Source organism: Nycticebus coucang, chromosome 1 (assembly GCF_027406575.1).
Source record: "Nycticebus coucang isolate mNycCou1 chromosome 1, mNycCou1.pri, whole genome shotgun sequence".
In the NCBI taxonomy this organism is placed as follows: domain Eukaryota; kingdom Metazoa; phylum Chordata; class Mammalia; order Primates; family Lorisidae; genus Nycticebus; species Nycticebus coucang.
The window spans coordinates 46,767,845-46,786,040 of NC_069780.1; the positions used below are offsets into that span (position 1 = coordinate 46,767,845).

The 18,196-nt window shown below is 33.7% G+C and overlaps 1 protein-coding gene and 1 non-coding gene across 5 annotated transcripts in view; one reads left to right on the forward strand and one right to left on the reverse strand.

The window, feature by feature from the left end:
- PRDM5 (PR/SET domain 5) overlaps positions 1 to 18,196 on the reverse strand; it is a 243,486-nt gene that overhangs the window by 122,651 nt on the left and 102,639 nt on the right. For all 4 annotated transcript variants that reach the window (XM_053573313.1, XM_053573370.1, XM_053573353.1 and 1 more), the window contains 2 exons: positions 13,958 to 14,042; positions 12,402 to 12,559 (listed from right to left, as the gene is read on the reverse strand). In XM_053573313.1, coding sequence (XP_053429288.1) covers positions 12,402 to 12,559; positions 13,958 to 14,042 — 243 coding nt within the window. The remainder of the gene's footprint in view (positions 1 to 12,401; positions 12,560 to 13,957; positions 14,043 to 18,196) is intronic.
- On the forward strand, positions 17,110 to 17,221 carry LOC128592661 (U6 spliceosomal RNA). Its single transcript, XR_008381963.1, has one exon. It is a non-coding gene; the product is annotated as a U6 spliceosomal RNA (small nuclear RNA).

The window sequence follows — 18,196 nt, forward strand, 5'->3', positions numbered from 1 at the left end:
TGTAATTTCTCTAAAGTCTAAACCTCTTCTCTTAGTGACCAGGCTTTATGCTGGTACAAAATTTGCAACATAGACAAAGGGAAATGTTAAAAAGGAAATTTTTTTTCTCCCTTTTCCTTCAACTTCACTGAATAACTTCAAATAATTTTTAGTCCCAGGCACTGCTTTTCCCTTAAATTCCATGACAGCATTTATTCACATTATAATTAACCCTGAGTCATATTCAGTAAATATTTCATTGTGGCAAATACTATGTTAAACACTTTACATGATTTTTTTCACTTAATTCCGACAATAACTTGATGAATAAAACACTATTACTGTACCCAGGTTACAAATGAGAAAAATTAAGGCTCAAAAAGTTTCAGTAATTTGTCAAAGATGCAACAAGCACAGATGCAGTAAACACGATTAAGGACTATAGTGCAAGACAAATAAAAATAAACTGGTAAACAAGAAATGACAAAACGTCACCAGCTCAATCTAAAATTCAAAATCCAAAACAATAAAATATAAAACAACTAGAGCAGTAAAAGCGTATTTACTCCACCTGTTATTATGCACCAGCAGAAACCCATTTGGCACAAATTAGTAAATAAAATGTTATTATACCCTGAATGGCAAGATAAAAAGGCTCATAAAAAAATATCACAGGTTGAACAATGCTCTCTTAGTACAATGAAACAAATTGTATAACACATGGGTTTTATGATACCTGCGATATAAAATAAAGGGAATAATTCAAGGGAAATTCACTTTATTCACTGCTTAACACATTTTCTTAGATTAATAGACATAATATTCAAAATACAAGCATTACCTATAACATAACGTAAATGAACAAGAGATTACCATGCTTGTTTTCAGTTGTGAGAAATACAGAGAAAGGATTGAGGGAACAGATATTCAAGAGTCAGCATAAATTATAAAGATTCAAATGTGCTATTTAGTCACAAAATTAAAAAACTGTGTAGAAACACATAGAAAAACAAAACAAAAAGAACAAGTTTCTTTCATTATGCAAAATATATGAATATTAGGTACATATTACAGGAAAAATATGGCCTTTCAAATTGGTGACAGAAGAGTAGAATATTTAGTAAATGGCTTTAAGGTAACTGTAAAAAAATAAAATTGGATCTATTACTAACCTCTTACAATAAGATAAACTCCACACCAATATTCAGGTATTTTTTCAAAATTAAGAATAAAATCCTAAATGTTCTAGAAGAAAATATAAACAAATTTTAAAATAACCTTTTATAGTTGGAAAAGGGTGTCTAAGCAAGGGCAGAAAACCAGATGTTCAGATGAGAGAAACAAATTTAAAACTGTAAAGCAAAAATCTCCATAACAAAGAAAATATTTGCAACATAAAACAAAAGTTGAATATTGCTATCATAAGGGGTTATGGCACATTAAAAAGAAAATATAAAAATTCCACAAGAATATGGGCAAAGAACTGCTTTCCTAACAGCACTCCTAAAATTTTATTCATTATTTTATTTTGTGCCAGATCTAGGCTATGTACTTCATCCTCCCGTATACAAGTCCTATTCAGATTCTGGGGACATAACAATGAACGAAAAGGACAAAGTCCCAGCTATCATGAAGCTTTTATATTAATAGAGAGAGGACAACAAATAATAAAATATGTACTATGTTGGAAAGAGATAAATGTTATGGAGAATGATAAAGCAAGAAAGAGGATAGGAAATGTTTCAGAGAATGAGGTGGCAATTTTAAATAAGTAGTCAAGGAAATTCTAGCTGAAAGGTGACATCTAAAATAAGACCTGATGCATATGAGGGAGCAAGGGCAAGCAGTAGGGTGACCTAGGAGGGAAACACCCACCAGGAAGACCTGCATGGCTGGAGCCACACAAAAGATGCAGAGAAGTAGGTGGATGAGGCCAGAAAAATGGGAGAATAAAGGGGCGGGGGGGGGGCAGTAAATCGTGTAGAGTTTGGTTGACCATTGCAGGCATTCTGTTCTTTACTTGAAAAAAGATGTAAATTCTCTAAAGGGTTTTGAAGAGATGAGTGGCATGATTCACCTAACATTCGCCTTAACAGGATGCTGCATCCGCTGTGTTGGTAACAAGATGTAGGGAAGATAAAAAGCAGAGAAGCAGTAGCAATAAACCAAGCAAGAGCTAATGAGGCATACCATCTGTAACACCACAAGGGTGGTAGCCACAGATGTGAAGAGAAGTAGAAGGATTCTGCTTATTTTATGAAAGTCAACAGGTTTTGCAAAGGGACATGGATCTAAAACACGAGATACAGAAAAGAGGAGGCATGCAGGACTCCAGGATTTGTGATATAGAAAAGAGTGGAAAGAAACAGGTCTGAGTAAAAGATAAGGAGTTCAATTCTGGGCAAGTTCAAATGACCATTAAAAAACATCTAGTAAGTATTTCAAGCCTGGATTATAGGACATAAAACTTGGAGATGTCAGATTACATATGATATTAATATTTAAAGCCATAAATATAATAAAATAATGAAAAATTAAAAATAAACATATGATCAGTGACTTATCAGACTGCCAAAGATGAAGAAGATGGGTGTCACAAAGTGTTGATTGAGAGTAAATTTTCTGGGTAGTGTGGCTCTATACACCAGAATGACAAATGTGCACACCCTTGAGTAGCCAATTCCCTTTTTAGAGATATATATAACAAGTTTTTGTACAATGTTTTTTAGAAATAAAAAACACCTAAATGGCTATAACAAGATATAAACCTGATTAATTAAATTATTTTTTTTATTTTTCTTTGATATGAAAAATCACCCATAACACATTTTGAGTGTCAAAAGCAAAATGCAAACCATATCACTGTGTTTAAGCTGTATAGGTATACTCACATAGAATTAAATCTAGGAAGATATTCTACAAAAGCTGAGGAGAGTTTTCATAGAACAGTAGAAAGTTTGCTCTCTCCTTTATATCTTTTTTTGATGTTTGAATTTTCTACAATGACTAGAAAGCATTATTATAAAAGGAAAGAAGCATTTTGTTTTTAGAGCATCTAGATTATAACAAAGAACTGCTTTAGTTATTCAAAAATATTATATTCTACCCTAACTCATGTTTTTCACAAATTTGGGATAAAACAACATGCGGCATGACTTTATAGTTGGATTATTAAAGGATAGCATAACTTCACAGTTAGATTATTTAGGATAGCATAATGCCTTTTAGCTATATCCCAAGTCACAACATTTAGACATTAGCCTAAAGTCTATACAGCATATTTTAAGCAGTAAGCCATTAGTACATACCCAAGTGTATAAATGTTTTTGCCTAAAAAGATTTCAACAGCACCATTTGGGTTAGGATGGCAGAGAACCTGATGGCATTCAATCCACGGGAAGACTCTGACCCTCTCATTTAAACAGATGCAGTAAAATGCTTGCATGTTGTGGACAGAGAACTTCTGTTGCCAAGATGTAATACATTTTACAAATATCGGATGAAATTAAGCTTTTGTAAAGGTGTCATGATTCAATTTTTGATCTCTAAAAAATACCAAACTTTTCACTGATATTTAGTAATTGAATGATCTCTGACAAACCTATAATGTTCTATGGAGCACATCCTGTTTAAATGCCATGTCACTGCAGATGACACTAACAAGTGCTCGTGTAACAAAGGAACCATTAACAAGTACTATAAACTAAATCGTCTTACATACCAGTTCTTTGTATGTACCAAGTCTGATTACTGTTGCAGATGTACAAAATGCATAAGAAAATCTGTTGCACTATTTATAATACCTACTAAGATGGAGGTCAAACTGATGATATGATCTTTGTATCTAGAAAATCCTAAGATTCCACCAAGAGACTCCTGGAATTGATAAATAAATTCAGTAAAGTCTCAGGTTATAAAAATCAATGGATTCAAATCAGTAGCATTTTTATATTCCAATAACAGTCAAATCAAAGACTCAACACCACTTATAAAACCTATAAAAATATAAAATAAAATATTTAGGAATATACTTAGTGTTAGGTTAAAGATCTCTATGAGGAGAACTATGAAACTCAGATGATAGAAATTACAAATGATCCAAACAAATGCAAAAGCATCTCATGATCATGGATCAGTAGAATCAATCTTGTTAAAATATCCATACTGCCCAAATTGAATTTGGCAGATTCAATTTGGCAGTTGAATTTACAGATTCAACACAATCCCCACCAAAATACCATTATAATATTTCACAGATCTAGAAAAACTAATTCTACACTTCATTCAGAATCAAAAAAGAGCCCAAATAGCCAAAGCAATCTTAAACAAAAAGAAGAAATCTGGAGGCATCACATTACCAGACTTCAAAATATGCTACAAGGCTACAATAAACAAAACAGCATGTACTGATACAGAAATAGGGACACAGACCACGAGATTAGAACAAAGAACTCAGATATAAAACCGTCTGCATAGGCCCAACTCATCTTTGACAAAGCAGACAACAGTATATACTGGGAAAAAGAAGACCTATTCAATAAATGATGCTGGGAAAATTGGATGGCCACATGCAGAAGAGTGAAAGAGGACCCCTCCTCACCACTTTTATAAAAATTAATTAAAGATGGATAAAAAACTGAAATTTAAGGCTTGAAAGCATAGAAATTCTGGAAGACAATGCAGAACAGACTCTCCTAGATATTAGCCTAGGCAAAAAAATACCTGCCTAAGACCCCCAAAGCAATTACAACAATAACAAAAATATCAATACATAAATGGGAAAACGTGATTAAATTAAAATGCTCTTCACAGCAAAGGAAATAATCAATAGATCAAACAGACAACCTACAGAATGAGAGAAAATACTCACAAACTATACATCCAATAAAGGGCTAATATCTGGAATCTATAAAGAACTCAAACAAATCAGCAAAAAAAATCCCATTAAAAATGTGGGCAAAAGACATGAACAGAAACTTTGCAAAAGAAGACAGATAAATGGCCAACATATGAAAAAATGTTATTGATCATTAGAGAAATGCAAATTAAAACTACAGGAAGATAGTACCTTACTCCTTTTAGAATGGCTATTTTTAATAAAGTCCAGAAACAATAGATTCTGGCATGGATACGAGAAAGGAAGTCTTATACACTGCTGGTGAAACGGCAAACTAGTACAACCTTTATGGAAAACAATATGAAGATTTCTCAAAGAGATAAAAGTAAACGTACCATTTGATCTAGCAATCCTACAACTTGGTATCTACCCAAAGGATAAGAAGTCATTTTTCAAAAAGACACCTACACTCAAATGTTTATTGCAGAACAATCCATAATTGCAAACAGGTGGAATCAATCCAAATGTCCGTCAATTCATGAGTGGATTAACAAAATGTGGTATGTATGTTTATACACCCACACACCACCATGGAGCCACAGAAAGAAATAATGTCTATTACAGAAATTTGGATGGAACTGGAGACCACCATCCTAAGTGAATATCTTAAGAATGGAAAAACAAACTCTACATACTCTATAATAATCTAGAACTAATTGTTGAGCACAAATGGGCACAGGGAGAAGTAAAAATCACTGAAAATTAAGAAGGGAGAGAAGAGGGAAGGGGAAGGGTAAAAACCTACTTAATAGATGCCATGAACTCCCTTCAGGTAATGGACACACTTAGAGCCCTGACTTAAGCATTATAAAAGCTCCTATGTAACGAAAATATTTGCGCCTTCGTAATATTTTGAAATTTTAAAAATGCTTCAAAAGGTTTTTGGCATAGTGTATGTTAATTATTCTAGCCACAGAGATCAAATATTAATTTCACAAGAGTAGGATAAAATTTTCATCAGGCCCATTTACAATGAAAAATTACCAACTTGACTATCAGTACCATATATTGCCTACAGTAACATATTTATTGGTAATGGTATTTCTTCTTTGGGTTATATGCAAAGCCAAGAAAACTATCACAGGCTAGGAAAAGTGGCTCACTTATGAATCCTAGCACTCCGGGAGGCCAAGGTGGGGAGACTGCTTAAGCTCAGGAATTCAAGACCAATCTGAGCAAGAGTGAGACCCTACCTCTACTAAAGATAAAAAATGAAAAATAAAAAAATTATTCAGGCATTGTGGCAGGTGCTTGTGGTCCTAGCTACTTGGGAGGCTGAGGCAGGAGGATCACTTAAACCCAGGAATCTGAGGTTGCTCTGAGCTAAGCTGAGGCTACAGCAGTTTAGCCTGGGGCTACAGAGTGAGAGAGACTCTGTCAAAAAAAAAAAAATCATAAAATTAGAAGAAATAGCTAAAGATCAAATAAATTCAAGAGGTATGTTTGTTAGAACTATTATTTAAAAAAAGAGTTTTGTTATTGAAGACCCAAGTCTGTATATCATAAGCATATTACTGTCCCATTGGGCCACATAAAGCTACATAAAATGTGTGTCATCTGGTTATTTACAAGGTCTGTGGATTCAATTGTTACCGTTAAATTTATAACGGGCTTCTTTAAAAGGCTTCCTCTTCCCAAAAACAAATTGAAACTGAAAAGAAAGTGAAGAAGTCAGTTTCTTTAAGCTCAGTACAGAAATGGCTAGTTCATTCCACACAGAGAAGTTAAGAGCATAAAATATAGGTGATTTTCTTACAGAATTATTGCCTTGCATAGCCAGGACCAACCTTTCCAATGCTGGAAAGTCACAACTCCATCAGCACACAGCTAGATCCCAATGGAGCTAACTACCGACTCCCCACATCCTTAGGTATTTCCCGATCACTGCAAAGACAAGAAATAACCAAATAACTACAGACTTTAAGAAGAAGACTTAGAAGGCAGTAACTTAGATTCTCACTCAGGAAACTTTCCCCTGTACAGAAATGCCAAGAAACAGTATCTCAGAACTCTAATCAAGCATGCTTCATTTGACCATTAAGTGAAAAGTTGTGCCACTTTACAATTGACCACCATTCATTACAGCTAACGTAAAGCCAAAAAGAACAAGTTTATTCTCTCTTTCACACTGTAGTTCTTTAAATATATAGAAACAGCAACCACGTCATTTCATGGAACTATCCAGATGACAGATACCTGCAGCTTCATTCAGGAAGATACCATTTTCACACTCACTATAGTAATTATATAGCAGAACTTTCCACATAAGAATAGATTTCCTAATTTTAAAAACTCATATGTAACAATTCATAGTAACTATACTAGCTTCTCAAGTGAATAACTCATTTTCTAAGCAGGTAACTAAATACATTGGTAATTTTTTGTTGAGATATAGGTACACCCATAAAGAAGCAAGTGCAGATTCCTAACGTACAAACAGACCAACAACAATAGGGCAATTAAGTCTTATCAAAAAGTTACGCTCTTTAAATATTAATGCCAGTTCAGTATAGTTTTCATGTAACATAAATACCTAGAATTTTTATACATACTAAGATGATAATAGGATTCCAAACTTTTGGTGACTATTGGGTCAGGCACAATAAATAGATAGATACATATATACATAGAAATATTAAAATATGCTTGTGTGTGCGTGTGGGTGTGTGGGTGAGTGTCGTGTGTGCATGTGTGGGTGCATGCCTATGTACATGTGTTGAAGCCTCCACACACTTGTCTGAAGTGTTGACATGTTCTAGAGGACATGTTCTCAGTGAAACCCTGATACAAACTACCTGCTCTGTTTTTTCAGAATAATAAAGATATTAACTGAAGTCAAAAGATCAGAGCTTAGAGTCAGTTTTCTAATGTTAAATATAGAACACGATTTACCATGTTCCAAGCCCACTTCATACTGAAAACACTGCCCTTCAGTGTGCACAGCACACAGTACCACACACAGCTCTTAACTCTACATTTCTAGTTTGCATTGGTTCAGGTGTGTGGCATTTTCTGGTAGGACATGAACTGCTCTGTAACAAAAAAAAGTTATCATTTTTCAAAACATATTAATTTTCCATTTAACATAGCTCCTAAGATCGTTACTACCTACTAAGATTATTGACATCATTTAAAATTCCTTACCTGTATGCAGAAGGTCCACACTAACATGCTTCTCGCTATTTGCTGTGCTCTGTGAGGCACAGAGTCTACTTTTTTAAAGTTTTCATTATCTTTTATGAAAAGTCATCACCAGATCTCTGGTTCTTCCCAACCTAAGGTTATTTTCCCAGTCCTATTTGATTTAATCATCTTCTAATAGAAATTGTGAGCTGGAAATAAGTCTACCAACTTGGCAGAATTTCAGAGAGAATCAAAATTAAAAATGATGCAGAGAAGATCTCCATATTATGACTTAATAATATTGCAATACATGAAAGACAGAAATGTACTGATAGTACAGAATTAATTTAGTGACAACAGAAGAAAATCAGCTATGTTTTTGTTTTGATTTTTCCACCAAAAAGGAAAAAGAACAAAACATTTCCAAACCAAATCATCCACAACAGCAAGTGTTTATGCAAAGAATTTCTGTGCTGAGGGGTTGTTTTGTAATATATAGCATTAAACTCCAGGAATATAGAAAAGAAGCAGTGGTCGGAGTATAATTCTGAAGGGAATCTTCCCAGAATACCATAGAAGAGAATTTAAAATAAGAAAAACTACAAAGAAGGCCTTGCTCAACAGATATTAAAATATAATCAAAACTGCAATTATTATAATACTATGATATTACAAGAGAACAGAGATTAAATGGAACAAATTGGAGTCCAAGAACAAATTTATACATGAGGAGCCCAACTGTGCAACATTAGGGGTTTTATGAACGAATATGTCATTCCATATCTAAAAATAAATTCTGGATGGATTAAAATACTAACTAAAGAAGAAATAACAGAATTTTAGAAAACACTGATGAATGTTTGCATAATCTTAGAGTATGAAAGTTTTCTAAATAAGATATAAAACTGGCACTAAATAGACTCAGAAGCCATAAATCTCATAATCCATGTAATTTTTGGACAGCATAAAGGGTAATACATCTTTATTCAGAAGATGCAAGTTGGTAGATGGGGGAAGAATCATAAGCAAAAGATTAATACTTTCAATATATGGAGAACTCCTAGCAATCCATGAGAAAATAGCCAGGTAGTCAAATAGAAAATGTATGAAAAATATATATAGGCATTTCAGAAGGAATTGTAAAAAAGAAGCATAAGTTTTCCCACAATTGCTAAAATGCAATGAGAATTGCTTTTCAATTCTCAGACTGAGATGATGAAATAAGTTGTAAAAGTAGAAATCATACCTTCAAAATTTCACTATGCACCATCATAATTACAACAAAAAAGGAGGAATGGGGTGGGGGAAAGGAAGAGCAGAGAGAGGGAAGGAGGGACGGGGGGGGTCTCAGTGTGTAACACACCTTTTGGGGGCAAGGCACAATTGTAAGAGGGACTTTACCTAACAAATGCAATCAGTGTAACCTGGTTTCTTGTACTCTCAATGAATCCCCAATAATAAAAATAAAAAATAAAAGCACACATCCTCTGTACTTGAATGAAATTATTAAAGGTGCTGAGAATTGGAGATTTTACATCCTTCGTATTAACCTGGATGGACGTGTAAGACATTATTCTTTGTAAAGCATCACAAGAATGGAGAAGCATGAATCCTATGTACTCAATTTTGATATGAGGACAATTAATGACAATTAAGGTTATGGGGGGGGAAGCAGAAAGAGGGACGGAGGGAGAGGGGTGGGGCCTTGGTGTGTGTCACACTTATGGGGGCAAGACATGATTGCAAGAGGGACTTAACCTAACAATTGCAATCAGTGTAACCTGGCTTATTGTACCCTCAATGAATCCCCAACAATAAAAAAAAAAAAACAAAACTCATTTTTTTCAAGGAAGTTTAAATGTTGAAAGACAAAGTAACTTAACTATAGTAAGCATATCCATAGGTTACATACTCAAAAAAAAAGAATTACTTTTGTTAAATACCAACCCTTAGACATGCTATGTGATAAAGATCACAATGACTCTGTCCCATTCTGATTTTCATTGTCTATTCTTATTTTTCAGTTTCCTAACTAACCAACAAATTATCTGCTGTTTCTACATGATTCTTGGGGAACATTTCCAATATTTTCACCAAACATATGCTAATATCATAACTCAGAAAGAAACGCATTTATCTAGAGCAGAAGGACTGAATGTGCTTTCTACTTTGGGAATTACAGACATCATCATTTCTGTCCTTCCCAAGACATCATTATTACTTTTATATGATTTATGGCTGAAATTATGAGAGATGGGGCAAAGATCCTGTGTCAAATTCCCATGTGACATATTAACATAAGGAAAACTGGTGAAAAACTTATAAGTGTGGATAGATCAGTTTCATCAAAGAAAGGAGCTAGAGGGTTCCAGAGACTGAACAGGAAACTACCCGGATAATTTTTACAGTCATGTAATTCCAAAGCAGCAGTAATGAATACAATTCTGCTCCTGAATATAATAATGATGTGAATATAAAGATGGTGAGAAAGAAATTAGACAGATGATTTGGGACACTACAAATCAACCTGTTTATTCTTCTGTTAATCTGCTCTTTAGTTTTCTTTATGGACTAAAACTGAAATTCATGTAATCACTGTTTAGATTTCAAAAAGATAAAATGATTTCACTGGAAAGTCTCCATAAATACTGAAGTGACTATAATCTCTATGGAATATCACAAATGAAAAAATAAGTAACAAGGTATTTTTTAAGAATTATAGACATTTATTTAATAGCATGCTAAAATATATCAACCAAAATCAATAAGCAAATATTTGTCAATTCACAATTATATAGGCACAAGTGTTTCTAAGATGTTACAGATCTTTGGACAAATCTCTTGGATTCAATTCAATTATGTATTATCTATACAAAGATCAAGTTAAAACTAATACATTCTGAAGAAAAGGTAGAGTATGTAAGAAATGAAAAACAAAAATTGACAGAAGAAACTAAGAGATTATAACTTGAAAAGAAAAGTTAGGTCACACTGAAGAAAGGCAAAAATCATGATGTTCTTATGCAGGCAATATGAGAACTAAAAGCTAAACAAATAGGGTGAGGTCACCATGGAAAGAACTCTGGATGACAGAAGGCGTGCACACTATTACATACACAGGCACTGGAAACCTACTTACAACATTAGGGAACGCGTGGATGTACCAGACTTATGCTTTGGAACAATTCACCAGGTAGCATGGATTGCAGTAAGTGATAAATACCAAGAAGCCTAATTAGGTAAGTATTAAAGTAATCCACAAGAGAAACAATCAAGATAACGCAGCGGTCAAGAAAGAGATGATTGTGAAGGTGAAGAGATTAATACAAAGGACAGAGTCTTTATGATTTGGATTCTAATTTTATAAAATTAGAATTAGAACTTAACTAAAATACCTTTAACTATCTCCAAACAAAGTGGGTATTCAAAAACATTATGACTTCGGTGGCCTCAAATATATAAAGAGGCCAAGACTGAAGAAAGAGACTGAAACAATCGTACAATTCTGCCATTGACAGAAAGGGGAAACTCCAAAAAAGAAGTTGTCAGGGGAAAGAGAATGAAGAAGTCATTCTGGGCATGCTGAATGCATCGTGTCAAAAAGATGTCCATTTATGTACTAAGCAAGCAATTAAAAAAAAAAAAAAAAAACATTCATCAGCCTGGAGCTAATAGCAGAAGTCATGGCTAAAGTTGATGTGTCTTAGGGAGAGGGAACACAAAAGAAATCCCCAGCCCAGGCAGCCAGGATAACCTCCTGGGGAGGAAGAGAAACCAAAAATGTTGGAAGAAACTGGCAGAAAAACCTAGCAAATTACTACAAGGATGCAAAGACAAAGAGAATTTCAAAAGGTAACACAGACAAGACTGTCAAGCTTTATGGAGAGGAGGAAGACAATAAGTATTTCACAATTAGCGCAACCCCAAGGCCCACAAGTTGATTTAGCAGCTGAGAGTTTGGAAGTGCTACCAGGGGTCCTCAAACTGCAGCCTGCGGGCCACATGAGGCAATGTGATTGTATTTGTTCCCGTTTTGTTTTTTTACTTCAAAATAAGATATGTGCAGTGTGCGTAGGAATTTGTTCACAGTTTGTTTGTTTTTTTAAACTACAGTCCGGCCCTCCAACGGTCTGAGGGACAGTGTATTGGACCCCTGTTTAAAAAGTTTGAGGACGCCTGCACGTTTGCCTAGAAGGACAATCTCAGTAGGGAATGGAAGACATAAAGGAGGCCGTGAGGAGTCACGGCCTGAGTGAGGGGATACAGCATAGGAGAAGACCTGCTCCAACTGTTCCCCTATACATAGATCGTGTGCCCCAGATAGACAAAAACTCATACAAAAGATAAACAATTGGAAATCCCATCAGCAAATTGATAAAAAGTAATTTTAATAAGTTTTTACCTTCTTGTGATTCTTGTAAACATTTCTGTGGGCAAATCCCTTTCCACAAAGCTTGCATTTGTAAGGTTTATCTTCGCTGTGTATTACTTTGTGGGCACCAACTTGATCAAGCCTCTTAAAAGACTTATTACAAATCTCGCAATTATAGGGTCGTTTTTCTGTGAAAAATGAGAGGAGATAATCTCATATCCATATAAATGTAAAGGATGAAAAGAGGAAACATCCTTACCTTATATTACTCCTTATAGATAAGTAAACTAAAGCTTGGTCAAACAACTAAAAAGAATCTACTACCCAGGTCATTTGTGTTAGGAAAGATGAAGTGTGAGCTCATTCTCTTACAGACCTAGTTTGTAAACTAAATGTACAGCTTAGATATAGAGAAGTACAGCTTCTCTACAATTAGATATAGAGAAGTTTAAATTCAAGAAAGAAGTCCTATTTCAAGATGAAAAATGTGCTGATCTGTGTGAGTAAATCATAGTTACAGCTCTGAATGCCAGGAGTGGCCTGATAATAAAACAGAAAGGACAGAGCTGCCTCCTGCTGGGCTGTCTGAGCCCTGTGGAGGGACAGCTTCAGATGCTCAGCGGGGACTAGACAGCTAGATTGGCATGTAAAGATCCCTATTTATTTAATATTCCTATAATATTAACAACTAAATAAAAATGTGTATAGTAGAATATAAATGTTTTGGCACAGTAACTGAGATAACGCCGGAAAGGCTATGTTAACCACTGGGATAAAAATGTGTCAAATGGTTTATGAAGTGAGTGTATGATGCCCCATAATCATATCATTGTATACACTTATGATTTAATAAAAAAATTAAAAAAAAAAAAAATGTGTATAAATACAGTATACTTGAAAGCCAATAATTTTTATTGATCTCTGATTTTAACTTAACTAAAATACCTTTAACTATCTCCAAAGTGGATATTCAAAAACATTCTGACTTCAGTGGCCTCAAATTATAGATATCCTAAACTCTAAAAACAGAATCCATGTAGCAAAAATTATTTTCAGAGCTTAACACGAACTTGCTTAAAAAGAAACCATGGCTTTGAAAAGTTATACTGTCAAAACATATTGATAAAGTCCTCACTAAAACATTTATTATATCTTAGAATGTCAAAGTATCTAGAAAAGTTAGAACTATAACTGCCGAATCTCTGTGAAATGTCAGACACTATGTGGCACAATCCATAAATGATCTCGTTTAACCTTTGTGGCTGGTCTGAAAGGCAGGCACCAATATCCCATTTCACAGAGGAGCTTAGCCATAGAGAAGTTTAAGAAACTGAGGCTCCAGGAGGAATAGGTGACAAATTATATGGTAACTTTGAAGATGTTTAATATCATTTATTCTAATCACCTTGCTTTATAAATAAACTTAGGTCTAGAGAATTAAGTAACTTGTTCAAAAGCACATGACTAGTTTAAAGTCCAAACTAGAATTTAGAGCCAGGGCTCCTGATGAGCACCATAGAGCTCCTGAAAATGACAAAGTAATTCTTGTGTAGTGATTTCAGTATAAGCAAAAGCACACAGTTTACCTGAATGGGTGATCATATGACGTTTTAGCTGATTAGCTGAAATAAATTTCTTCATACATTCTTGGCAATCAAATATCTCATGAATCTGAAAAGGTTAAATTGATAGCTAAATCAACTGTCAAATCCTAATATGTTATATATACAGCTCAAGCAAAAGTGTAAACATGTGGACAGTTGCTACTGTAATATCCAAACTACACATTATAACTCAGCCCTAATGTATTCATACTATCCAATATAAATTGAAAACACAATGAACATAAGTTGTGTAGTAAAAGCATATCACTAAAAGAAAACAAGATTCACAATCCTCAAATATTTAATACACCTGACTTAATTAGTACATATTAAATTTGTAGTCTGTAAAAACTTATAACCAGTAATTCTAACTCTATGTTGTATAAAAATTTAGACTTAGAAATAAATATATAACCTGCAGGTAATAATATTCCCTTTACAATAACCAACAATATTTTAGGCTTAAAAGTATATATTACAAAGCAAAACATTTAATTACAGTGAAAGACCAGAAGACAAATGATTCTGAAAAGCAGTTAGTTCCCAATAAAGACTCATATGACAGAAAGATCATGATTTAAAATTTAAAAAAGGAAAAATATAAGCCAAAGGATACAAAGTAGCAGATATGTAAAATAATCTGTAGATCTAATATAAAACATGAGGATTATAGTTAATAACAGTATATTGTATTTGAGAGATTATAGCTATTCTTGTCATTGGGGTGACAATGACAATTGAGGAATAACTGGTAACTGTGTGAGATAAAGGATGTGTTAAGGTTTCACTAACACAACCACTTTATCATGTATGTGTCTCATAACATCCTGTTCATACTTTAAATATAAACAATAAAATTTATTTTAAAAATATAATAAAGGAAGATATGACTTCAGCAAACATTTAGCTAATACAAATATTATTATATGATTAAACATTACATTAGTTCTTTCCCTCCCAGATACTAAAACAAAGAGACTGAAGAGATGGTAGGAAAGGTAGAAGCCCAGTTTACTATCAGAAACAATGTACTCAATTGTAAAAGGAATATATTGTATGACCCTTGTATTAGAAATGCTGATCATCTCCATGAACAAGAATAGCACACGATTTTGCTGAACATTCAAAAGTGGTTTGGGGAAAGTCATGTTTCCAATCAATCTCATTAAAGGTCCAAATCACAACACTAAACCCCAGACAAAAGCCTTTCTCCAAGAAGTCAAGGTGGTGGTGATGCCTACAGAATAACTAAGGACGGTACAAAGGATCAAGGCAGAAGACCCTGAACTGGGCCAGTGCACGACTAATAGAGTAGAGGCCTAGGTTGACTCCTGCTAAATAGTTCTCCTGATCCATGGAAGAAGATGCTACAGCAAGGTTTGCAGATCCCACACCCTACACCTTAGTCCTATGCCCAAGCACCTGGCAGATCGAAGGCTGCCAATCTGCCTATCCTTCTGTCAGGTCTGACTCTTAGTGGTTTAATAAACTCAGTTATGAAAGGCAGGGGAAAGAAAAGTAGAGACACAAGGCAGAAAACAAAAGAGGTCATCTCACTGGATGCCTTCCTTAGGTGCAGTGGCATCTAGAATCTTGATCAGGGGATACCTGGAGTCCAAAGAGTACCACAGTTCCCTAGAAAGCAGCAAGGAATTTGTACAACTACCTGCACAAGTAGTCAGAACACTAGTACCACATAGCACAGAAGGAAAATGTCTAGCCTGAGATATGTTAAAGACAGCCTCTTCAATCATCAAAGACCTCCACTGGCTTCAGCTGAACACCTATGTTTGAAAAGCAATGATATGATGTACAATGTTTATTTAAACATTTATATTCTCAAACTATGTTTCTGTAATGCATAACACTGTATGCCGTTCTAGTGACAAACAAGACATGCTGCACAATGCTATGCATTCTAAGCCATACATAAACGAAAATTTTTATTTGACAAACAAGGTATGCTACAAAATGCTATGTATTCTGAGCCATCCATAAATGAAAATTTTTATTTAGCTTATTTTTATTTTAAGGTTAAGGTTTTATTTATACCTAATTTTTTAAATTATTAATCTACATATTAAATGGCAACTGCAAAATATTTGTTCACTTCTTAACTCTCATGGCTTCTGAAGCATAAAATATTTTTTAAGGTGGAATTGAATTGATATTCTCAAAATTACTAAATAGCCTTTAGTATACATAAAAGCATTTCTGCATTGATTATCTCACTTATAGTGTAAAATTCAAGCCCAAGATAGTTCAAAACTCCTAAAAAGTCTTAATAACACAATCAAATTTAAAATGAAATGACCGGTAATACCATTTATTCCTAATCCTAAGTAAAGCATACTTTTTAAAATTTTTACAAAATTTCCAATTTAGTAAATCCATCTGGAGAGTAATATCTTAGAATTTGAAGCCCCAAATTAAATACTTTTTAAGAAGAATTATAATATACCTTATTGTACTATAGGATAATATACAGTAATTTAAAATACTGTACCATACTATAACTTGACATTGTCACAAAGCACCATCTACTGGCAAGGTGAAATACTGCAACTAAACTCTATTAGACATTAGACATACCCAACTATAAAAACAGTCAAAACTGAAACCAATAAAAGCTGCGTATGGATTCAAAAAAGCTAAAAAGTGAAGGGCAATGCTGTAATGGAAGAAAGACTTCATTGCACTAATAAGTTATTAAAATTCTGCCAAAACAACTCATAAGCTATAGTTCCTGTATTCCAACAGTGACAACAGTATTTCTCTCTACCAAGATATCCCTTTCAGGGGGAAAAAGTTCTTATATCTTGAATAAAATAAATAGAGAAGAGACCATTTTTCAGAATATGTTCCACAGCCAACTTTGCTGAAACACTCTATTTGGTAAAATATATTAAATATCAATCTCTAAGATTTAAATAGGTCAGAGAAACAAATCATAGAATTAAAAAGGTAAGAGGATATTTACAAAATAATCTCTTTCAGTAGACTTAATCTTTTTGTCTCAGACTAGCATTCTGCTTCAGAAGCCATAAAGATGACAGGGCAGGAGAAAGAAACGCCTAAAAGAATTATCCTCTGGATTGGCATTCTGTGCAAAACAACTTTTAAACGCAATCTCAATGCTCACTTTGGCAGCATATATCCTAAAATCAAAATGACAAAGAGAAGAGAAGATTTGCATGGACCCTGCACAAGGATAGCACACAAGTTTGTGAAACAGTTCATATTTTTAAACAATCTCATCTTTTGAGCCCAAGACTTAGAGGTTGCTGTAAGCTATAACGCCACTGCACTCTACCAAGGGCAACAAAGTGAGACTGTCTGTCTCCAAAAAAAAAAGAGCAATCTGACCATTTCTCAGCCTTTTAGCTAACATTAAATGTAAACAATCTGACAAAATTATCACTTGGAAACTGGAGGGGAAAAAAAGTAGTTCCATAGCACTCAGAAAAAAAAAATAAATAAATAACATAACACCAATCAGTTCAATATCTTGTTTCATAAATGAGAAAACAAAGACCCATATTACGTGGAAGGTTAGTGACAGATAAAAAAGAGGCCACTGCTCTGACTCCTATTTCTTCTCCCTAAAAATCAAAATCCCTCAATAATAGGATATAACACAATAATTTCAAAATCACTCAACAAACAGGATATAACACAATAATTTAATTAGCTTGTACGTTAAAAAGTTAAATCCAGAGCACATGGCATTAGCAACTGGATTAAAAAAAATCATATGAATTTTAAGTCTTGTCAAATCAAATAAGAATGCAGCTATATACAGGCATAAGCAAAGAGATAAAATTTGTAGTACAAAACAACACAAGGAAAATTTGGCTTTCGCTAATGACTAATACCATCTCCCTTCTCCTTTGGCATAAAATCACTGAAATAAAATATTTCAGGCACCTAGATATTTAAAAAATTACATAAAACTAGAAAATTTTTTAAAAAATCATGTATCTTTGTTAAAATAATAAATACAATAGGAATAGTTGGACCCAGTCATGATGCAAACAAAAATTTAAATTCTACTTTAATTCTAATTTATTATAAATTCAATTAATTAATTGCTAAGGTTGTTAGAGTTAATAGTTGCTATTTATTTTTCAGATCAATTGTTTTCACATCAAAATAATAAATTAGCAACACATATTTATTAAAAAATGCTAATTTTATTTTTTTCCTAGTATAATCATTTGT